The 10328-nt window shown below is 36.8% G+C and overlaps 1 protein-coding gene across 1 annotated transcript in view; it reads left to right on the top strand.

The window, feature by feature from the left end:
* The window catches only part of rtknb (rhotekin b), a 29760-nt gene that overhangs the window by 4607 nt on the left and 14825 nt on the right, over positions 1 to 10328 (top strand). The window contains exons 3-11 of the mRNA XM_016551842.1: positions 1694 to 1893; positions 2654 to 2715; positions 2834 to 2887; positions 2976 to 3093; positions 5350 to 5577; positions 6583 to 6677; positions 6963 to 7069; positions 7164 to 7286; positions 7549 to 7711. Coding sequence (XP_016407328.1) covers positions 1694 to 1893; positions 2654 to 2715; positions 2834 to 2887; positions 2976 to 3093; positions 5350 to 5577; positions 6583 to 6677; positions 6963 to 7069; positions 7164 to 7286; positions 7549 to 7711 — 1150 coding nt within the window. The remainder of the gene's footprint in view (positions 1 to 1693; positions 1894 to 2653; positions 2716 to 2833; positions 2888 to 2975; positions 3094 to 5349; positions 5578 to 6582; positions 6678 to 6962; positions 7070 to 7163; positions 7287 to 7548; positions 7712 to 10328) is intronic.

The raw sequence follows: 10328 nt of genomic DNA, 5'->3' as shown, positions 1-10328 counted from the left end.
CTACTTCTCTCTCTCTCTCTCTCTCTCTCTCTCTCTCTCTCTGTGTGTGTGTGTGTGTAAAGACACAATGAGGATAGAATTGCACAGCTAGAATGCTTTTAACAACTTGCATTGCTTCTCTCATCTCTACAGCTCAAGATCTTTCTGGAAATGTCATACCAGCTACAGTCATGGACAGAAGTATTATATGCACAACAGTAGAGCACTAAATAAAAACATGCAAAAGATGAATGCAATGTTGCATATACATATATGTGATATAGCGTAAATGAAGTCTCAGAAACATGAAACTCTTGGACAACAATTTTCTATTCACACATAACAACACTAAAGTGCGATATCATATTTGCATGTTGCAATTTAAGTTTCTTTCTGCCTGCTTCGCCTTTAAGAAGCAATAACGAAACAACGAGGAAGTGAAAATGAAATCGACTTTCGCATTTCAGCCTGCAGCCAATGAGCAGACCAGCGCAAAAACTACTATGGCAAAAGCTCAGCTTATAAATATTTAGTAGGTCCAGAGACGTTGCTCGGGTTGAACTCCCTTGAGCGTCCGGTAAATGTGGATTTCAAAGTATTTTGTTGTTTTACATGTAGTATTGCGAAATAAACAAAGCTGTTAAAGGGAAAAATAATAAAATAAGGTACAAGTGATGTTCATAAAAATAATTACAATATACAATAATATAGCAACAAAGCATTGGATTTTATGTTTTCGTAATATTTACGAGCAATATCATATGTATATATTTTTGGGTGGGGTAATACATATGGATTTGTGTTATTTGTATTAGGCAATCAAGTTACATTTGGAAAAGAAAACTAATTCTTAAAACTACTCAAATATAGAAAGAGTCCTTCGTTGACGGCCACCCACCTTTCTGCCGCTCAGCCAATCAGTGCGTAATTAATTAACGTAATTAATATTCATGAGCTAAGCCTTCCCCGTGACGGCGTTCTTTCCTTGACTACCTCCTACGTTTATTATATCTACACGCCCTCTTATGAAGTTGTCTGTATGCCAGCCAATCAGCTTGCGAACGTCTCGGCTACGTCGTTAATATTACTTATCCAAACCCTGGCCGTAGTAGGATGTGTAAACACGAAGTAAGCGCACAACACACACTCACACACACGCACACTGGGGATTTCCACCCAAGAGCTTGTTTCCTTCACTTGTTTTGCTTTCGATCTGAAGAGCGAAATCAAACCCATTTGACTTTTCGTTTTGTTATCGAGAACTACAAATTGTCAAGATTCTTCATACACTCTTTGCTTTTATCACTAGATTGATTTCTACGCGTCGCAGGTAATTAATTGCATTTCCGCATGTATTTATGGGGCTCATGCATATATATATATATATATATATATGAGTGGTTATGAACGAATGAATGAAACACATTTGTCCGTGTTTCACTTCGTCTCGAATCGCGCTCGCGGAAAGCGCTTTAGAAACAGTGTCTCTTCCGCGGCTCGGCGACAGCGCACCGCATTAAAAGAAATGATCATTCATGTTTTCATAACTGCTGGCCAAATTCAAAAACGAAACTAAAATTAAATCATCTGTGAGCAAGGGGGCCCTACGCAGCTTGCGTATTTTGCGTATAGGGAGGATCGGCTCTGGGTGAATGGTTCTGGGTGTATCGTCTGAGCCTGAGGATATGACTGCTCTTTCTTCATCTCTCTGCAGGACTGTGAGGTTCAGAGACGGATCGAGAGAGAGGTGAGGATCAGAGAAGGGGCCAGTAAGCTTTTAGCTGCGTGTTCTCAGAGAGATCAGGCTCTGGAAGCTTCCAAGACTCTCCTCACATCCAACAGCCGCATACTGGCCCTCATGACCCAGCTGCAGCGCATGAAGGAAGCCCAGGCCATGCTGAGAGCAGGACGGAGGTAGATCATCGAGTCACTGAGTTGGTGTATAGATGTATAATGAGTTGGACTGAATAGATAGCAATGGAGTTCTGTAAATAGCAACTCAGTATCTCCTTAAAACAAACTTTCTCAACTCACCAATGATTTCCATATATTAAGCTCATTTCCACCATGGGATTGAAAAAAAAAAATAGAATTGCGAAATATAAACTTAAAATTGTGAGATATGAACTCAGAATTCGGACTTTTTTCTCGTAATTCTGTTTTTTGTTTCTACTATGGAATAAAAAGTTAAAAAGGTAATTGCAACTATTTATCTCACAATTTTGACTTTTTCCCCTCACAATTCCAAGTTTATATCTCATAATTCCAACTTTTCTTCTCAGAATTGTAAGTTTATGTATTGCAATTGCAAGTTAACATCTCGCTATTCTGACTACTTTCTTTCTCAGAATTGTGATTTTGTGATCTTGCAGTTATGACTTTATATCTCACAGTTCTGACTTTATATCTTGCAATTATGAAAAGTCCAAAATAAAAATAGTACACGTACAGTATATAGCGTGAAAAATAGTAACATTTTATTTAGATATAAATTAAATAAAAAATATCAATAAAAAAATAACAGAATAATAGAAACAAACAATAAAAGTATAACAGAATTATGATGCCCAACTGTTGAAGTTGTTTTGTTGTAAGTGCACTTAAAATGTTGCCTTTGTAGGCAGCTCACTGTGTCTGGAACAGAGCCGCTGATCCATTGATTGAATGTTTTTAGGTCATCTGATGGTGAGTCTGTTGATAAGCGATTACCTTGTACTGGAAAAGTAGCCATTTCAGGTGAGGTTACACGCACAGAGACTAATGCAACAACTTACTATATCACTATACTATATCTTATTTATTTGCTTTGATTTGTTACTGTTTTTATTTTTCTATTTTCTTGACTTATCCTCAGATATCCGCATTCCTCTCATGTGGAAAGATTCAGAGTATTTTAAAAACAAAGGAGGTGAGTTTGACTGAGAATCTGTATGACCACAAAATCAGTCAGATTTTCACTGATTTTCTCCTTTTCTGTACCTCTTTTCTCTGTTCAGAGCTACACCGGTGTGCCGTGTTCTGTTTGCTGCAGGTGGGGACAGAGATTCACGATACGGATCTCGTAATAGTGGACAGGACGCTCACAGACATGTGTTTCGATGAACCAGTGATATTGTAAGATATTCTTCATTTACTTTCTTTTATCCCTCTGATATTCATGGACAAAATGGAAATGGTCCTCTCCAAAATGGTCTACAAATTAGAGTTTTTAAATATTTCAATTTAAAATTTAGTCAATATCTCATCATGTCATATTCATTAGTTATAGTGGTTGATTACTTAAATTTGTTTAAGTAAAGTGTGTTTGTGTTCTGTGTGTTTCGTTGTGAAAGCGAAAGTGCTGGTCGCTGAGGGAATACATCAATTTAGTGCTGTGGATCACCGGATCGGCTTTCACCGTTTTCACATCTCCTTCGTCGGATCCGCCGGGACCGCCGTTCTCGATCCCGCCGCCTCAGCTCACTCTTGCCCGGCCTCAGCTCACGCTAAGCCGGGGCTTCCGCTCACGCTTGGCCGCTGTGTTTTTCGTTGTGAAAGCGAAACTACTTTGTTTGGTCTTCCAAAAGAGGACGATATCCGCTTCGTCATGCCTAGAGCTGATCCGTGCTGGTCGCTGAGGAAATACATCAACTTTGCGCTGTGGATCGCCGGATCGGCTTTCACCGTGGACGAAGCGGAGTCCAGCCCGGGGTCGTCACATGTGGTTGCCGCAAGGCCGCCGGCCTCCGCTCACTCTGCCCGCCGGCCTCAGCTTACTTTAGCCGCTGGCCTCCGCTCACTCTAGACCGCCGGCCTCCGCTCACTCTATCCCACCGGCCTCCGCTCACTCTAGCCCGCTGTGTGTGATGCTGTGACAAACAACAAGCACTACGGAAGGACATGTGACGACTCCGGGCTTGACTCCACTTCGTCCACGGTTAAAAGCCGATCCGGCGATCGACAGCGAAAAGTTGTAGTATTTCCTCAGCGACCAGCACGGATCAGCTCCAGGCATGACGAAGCAGATATCGTCCTCTTTTGGAAGACCAAACAAAGTAGTTTCGCTTTCACAACGAAGCACACAGCGTCTTCACGACATGGCGGCAGCGGCAACAACAAAACTACAGCGAGAATAAGCCTTCTTTCTTTGCGTGAACATTTGGCCGGCGTTATGCAAATCTTCCCACAGAGCGACGTAGGTATGTTGGGGCGTGTTAGAACGAGCCGTTTTAGGTAGGTGTGGCTGACTCTTAACTTTTATAAAGAATAACTCTTTGGATTTGAGACTTTAGTCTTTGCAACTTTACAGATCTTCTTTATGCACCAAGAGCTTGTAACACTCCAAAGAGAAAGGAAAAATGGAAATCGCATCATATGACCCCTTTAAAGACTTTTACTATTTTTTTAAATGTGATTTCAAAGCTGAATTTTTAGCAGCATTACTCCAGTCACATCATCCTTCAGAAATCATTCTGATATTCTGATTTGTTGCTCAAAAAACATTTATTATTATTATTATTATGTTGAAAACAGCTGAGTAGAATTTTTTTCAGGTTTCTTTAATGAATAGAAAGTTCAGAAGAAGAGCATTTATCTGAAATGGAAATATGTTGTAACATTATAAATGTCTTTATGACTTTTGATCAATTTAAAGCATCCTTGCTAAATAAAAGTATTAATTACTAGAATTTATCCAAAAAATATATAAAACATATATATATACTGACTCCAAGCTTTTGAATAGTATAATGTTACAAAAGCTTTTCATTTCAGATAAATGCTGATCTTTGGATCTTTCTGTTCATCAAAGAATCCTGAAAAATGCACTCAACTGTTTTAAATATTGATAATAATAATTTTAAAAAAATTTCTTGAACAGCATATCAGCATATTAGAATGATTTCTGAAGGATCGTGTGACTATGAAGACTGGAGTAATGATGCTGAAAATTCAGCTTTGATATCAAAGGAAAAAATTACATTTTAATATATACTCAAATAGAAAGCAGTTCTTTTAAATAGTAAAATATTTCACAATATTTCTGCTTTTGCTGTATTTTGGGTCAAATAAATGCAGGCTTGGTGAGCAGAAGAGAATTTAATGTTTTAACATTAAAAATCTTACTGTTCAAAAACTTTTGACTGGTTTTGTGTGTGTGTGTGTGTGTATGTATACACACACACACACACTGTACACACACAATATAGTTTTTTGATCAAATAAATGCAGCCTTGGTGAGCATGAGAGACTGTTTTCAGAAACATTGAAAAAAACATACTTTTGAACAGTAGTGTATACATTTTAAATATTTTATTTTTAAAATCTCTGTAACTAATGTAAAATAATAAAGCTCTTTTTTAATTCCACTTTCCATATATCCTGTCTTCATAGCACTGACGTACCTCCAGGCTTTGACCTGCGGGTGGAGCTCTACAGCTGCTGTGTGGAGGAGGAATTCAGCATGGGCTTCTCCACTCTGAGGCTGAGCCGGCTGGGAAGTGCCTCCAGTAAGAAGTTCATGGCAACTTTAGAGACAGCAGCTTCCTGCAGTTCCCACAGCAGCGGAGCCGGATCACCCGGAGGAGAATCACCGGTTCTGCTGCCTGCTCTGTCTGTACGGTGAGGGAGCAGTATATATGTCATTGCATAAAATATATACTATTCCACATACCAAAGCGTTGTACAAACAGATACATGACACTGGGAGAGTGTTAAATGCTGAAAAGGTCTCACACTTCAGCTATGTTTGCCAAAACTAGTTCACAAACAGAAACAAACGCATCCATAGTGACTGTCAGTACAGACAGACACACCTTGACTGCTTATTTTCTTAAGGCCAGAAAAGCACAGCAGAGAAAATTAAAGAGATGGATGGCGAGAAAAGTCGAAACCAATGACATATTTTTAGGGTGAATCTCATGAAGCCTGTCAAAAACATGTCTGGGTCATTTTTCATAGTTAAAAGCATGTTTCATATTTCAAGGGGATTTTTTTTCTATTATTTATCTTAAAGAATTATATGCCGTGTCATTATGTTCATGAGAATAAAGCACCACTTAAAATAATGTATCTTTTCATTCTTATTATTTAATTATTTTAAATTGTAAAGCAATTATACATTATAGTTTCATTTATTTTACTGCCTGTATTCTTTCGCAATTTTAATAACAATAACAAAATATCTATTGAGAGAGCATAGTTTTCACTATTACATTACAGAATCATTACTGACCCTAAAATGAATTACAAACAAACTCCATTATAAAACATCTAAATCCAGTTAGAATTTGGGTGGACGGGTGTCATGAAAATAGAGTAAAAAACTTTTAAAATCTTAATGGTTCAAAAATATAGTATTAATATTAAATATAGTATTTTCTTGTAAAATATTAGAATTTTGGGATGAAATATGACCTGAGCATTTTTTTCTCCATTGTAAGTTTTCATTTTATTAAAAATGCATCAATGTTTCATTCTCGCTATTTTTTTTTTTTGTACTTCAACTAAAAAAAAAAAAAAGCATTAATGTCAGTTCTAAATGTTCTAAAAGCAGTTTCATCAAAACTTTCTTTGTACAATGTAAATGTGCTCACAGAGGCCCTCAATATCACCTCTTGTCCTTAGGGGCCCTAAATATCACCTCCTGGCCCACACATCTCTGACCCTGTGTCACGTACAGAACTCTTTCCGAACACATGACCTGACAATATCAGACACGGGTAAGAAAACTCTTTATTCAGGACTTTTTCCCAATTTTTTAAACAGAGCCTATTGTATGCTAGCGAGTTTGTGTTTACATATCGAGTCCAAAGGTCTGAGAAAATTAAGATGGAATTCAATGTCTGGGATTCTAAATTCAACATTTTCATTATGGGAATAAACAAAGTTTTTGGATTTTTCAAAATGTGTTAACTCAAAAGCCACCGTATTTCTATGCACATGATAGCATGTTTGTTTCTGATTCATTTCCACTTTGCTTTTATTTGTTCTCACCTGTATTTTAGAGGGCTCTTCGTTCTGGTTGCCGCTCTATGGTAACATATGCTGTCGCCTCGTGGCCCAACCTCTTTGTATGACTCAAGTTGTTATGTGTGGAAAACTCAGAATTCGGGTTTGTGAATATAATGTATTATTGTGAATAAAAATAAATAATCAATATTTCCCAAATACCTATTCAGTCATCTTCCACATATTTTTGTACCCAGAGCAATCCTGAGGACTGGAGAGACGTCTACGGTGTTCTGAGTGGGTCAGATTTAAAATGTTACCAGCAGGAAGATGATACAGATTCTTTAGAGACACCACTGTTCACTATTCCCATTAATAAGGTGAGGAGTATTGTCTTATCGAACAGTTGTAGTTGCATCTTGTAGTCAACAGAGGGCCAAGTTGTCTTTGATCATATTTGTGTTATGTGAGGTTTTCCAGTAAGAGGATATGCTGCATGTGGTTTAAAATCCAGTGTTACAGCATACATGCTTTTGGAAGTTGTTTATTACATATATCCCACGTGCTACAAACTATGAATTGTTGTGCAGTTGTAATTGTTATTTACACCTGGTCTTAAAACCAATTGCATACTTGCTTTAGGAGACCCGTGTGCGTGCCACAGAGAGAGATCCGGCTCTACATACTCACAGTATCACCATAACAAACCAGAGTTGTGATGAGACCACATACACAATTGTCACGCACACATCTGAAGACACGCATAACTGGATGGAAGCTTTCTGGCAGCATTTCTATGACATGAGTGAGTACCAGAGTTCCTAGAATGCACAAGATCACTTCAAAAAATCACTTCAGCAGTATCATAAATGGTTAAAAATCTAAATAGATCTATCTATCTATCTATCTATCTATCTATCATTTAATGTGTTATTTTTCTAGGTTTATTTGACAGCTCTAATACAGAATGGTTTGAACTACAATTGACCTAAAAACTGTCGTGCAGCCACTGGTATGTCTATACGGAACCAAAAAAAATAAAAATCATAGCAGTGTCTTTGCAGATTTCGTTATTGTAGGGACCGAAAAACAAAACTCCTTTTTTGACATGTCTGATATGCTGCGTGTGTTTGCTGCAGTCATAGATGAACTTACTCTTAAAGATGCCAGTCCAGGCCTAATTCTAAAACAGAGATGGGATCCCAGACCAGTACTGTTCCCATAATAAGACTGGTTTTCTTAACCACAACCTTAAAGTAGCATTGGATAAAATTTATTCTTTCAGTTTCTGGGGGTGTGTACTTGGCTGTGTCTGTGTATTTCTATTGCTTTTTCCCCTTTGCTTTTTTCCTCATAGTTTTGGTTATACTTGGAATGACAGAATGAATAGTTGCCTTGTAATTCTGGTTTTATTTTTTTTTATATGAACTTGTGAAACTGTATTACACAAATTAGCAAGGCTAACTTGTCTAGGCAACTAAGCATCCATCCCATAATTGAGATTTATTATATTTAAAAAGAAATAAGAAACAGATGGTCTCTTGGTTAAAAAAAAAAATCAGTTCACTCACTATTTGTTGCTTGTCAGTTTGTGAATTTGATTCAGCAACTCTTTAAACTGCATTCATAAGGAATCTTCCTCAAATGAATCTAAGGCAAAACAAAGAACAATGACAGACTTATTCAGCATAGCATTGCCTACATTCCTGAGCATATAGGCCACTTGAAATACAACAAAGAATGAGTGATCAGGAATGGGAGTGTTACTTATATAACACAAAATCAGTAGAGTTATACAATATAAGCATTATCAGTCGTTCCATAGCAGTACATTTTGCAATTAAACTTGTGAATGTTCAAATACCGTCCATCTTAATTGATTATATAATGGAATTAAAAATAATAAAATCACATAAAGGTCATATTTTAAGATGATTTCTGTTGCGTTAGAAGGAATCAAATTAAATTTACACCCCTAGAGATTTACTTTTAAACTGTCCTTTTGATTTCAAATGTCAAAACCAAGTTACATTCTTGTACAGAAGAGAAACATTAACAAATATGGGTGGATGTGTTAAGATTAGTTATCTTGGTAGATAATTTAGTGTCCCATACTAAAATGAGTGCAGGATATTATGACCTTCTGTTTCATTAGTGCACATTATATATTGTCTTATGTATTTGCTTAATATGGAGAGGCCATTGGAGATGTTTGAATTATAAAGTTTACCTCCATAGAGGCAGTTTTACTGTTTTCATAGTTTGTGCTCTAGTACAAAATTTCTAACACTGAACTGGTTTATTTAGGTGGAAGAGCCACAGAAACACAAATGAGAGAAAGCCTATGACAGGTTAAAATAAGTGACAGTTTGAAGGTATTGCACTTGTAAGAATTTTTCACGTGACTTTACAAGGAATCCAGCCTTGTTGTTTTCAAATCTGGTGTGTTGGCGACAGGTTCTGAGACCAGTTAGGCTTGATTTATTTGCTGTTTCTATTGTGAAATCTGCTGTTATTTCTGGGAAGGCTGAAAGCTTATACTAGATTTATTAACTTTTTTCATAACCGCTTTTTTTGACTTAGTAAGCCAATACTTTCTTTGTACGCAAGACACTTTTATTGGTATACAGTGACTGCGAGAAAGTGATAAATGAATAAGGTTCAACAAGGTCATTCTGATGATCTTCTGATATGATAAACAAGAGAATTACTTAAAAGTAAACATGCAGAATTGCACAGGTTTGCATGTATATTTGCATGTGCATGACCACTATTTTTGGGGTATGAGGAACTGATATGCTTGAAGGACAGTGTTGTCCTCACTGACATAAAAAAAACCTTATCAAACTGGATTTTTCCCTAATAGCTTTTAAAAGCAGATGAACTGATGAAGAACATTAGAATAAAGTATAACAATACAGTAAATTGTGAGCCGAAGTAGGTCAGAGAGATAATAAAATATATTGTTAATTAAAATAGTTTTCACCTACGTAAACCAGTTCTGTAATGCATTAAAAAAAAAGTGCATTGAACTTAGTTTGAGAAAACCAGATTATAATGAAAGGAACAGTTCATCCAAAAATTAAAATAGTTCTGTGGAGCAAAACACAAGATGAAAGTAAGTCATATGGATTTGTTCTTGTTACGCCTACTTGATCACATACTGTATTGTCACATACAGTATACCCTGCCAATATCCTTTGTCATTTGTTAAGGTTTGAATGATGTGAAAATATTTTCTCTTTGTCAATGTAGCATGAGGTTTTTGCACTTGTCAAGGAATGTTGCCGAAGCTTGTGAATATTAATGTCACACCGGCTAATAAAATCAGCTGTCACTCAGCTATGTTAATTTTGACATTCCCCCAAAAATGTCTTTCACATATTGTCTTTAAAATATTTCAACAACGCCTGATTTAAAAG

Source organism: Sinocyclocheilus rhinocerous, unplaced genomic scaffold (genome assembly GCF_001515625.1).
Source record: "Sinocyclocheilus rhinocerous isolate Xijiao unplaced genomic scaffold, SAMN03320098_v1.1 scaffold585, whole genome shotgun sequence".
Taxonomy (NCBI): domain Eukaryota; kingdom Metazoa; phylum Chordata; class Actinopteri; order Cypriniformes; family Cyprinidae; genus Sinocyclocheilus; species Sinocyclocheilus rhinocerous.
Note: the sequence above shows the minus strand (reverse complement) of the source record. Positions and strands in the feature narration are given on the sequence as shown.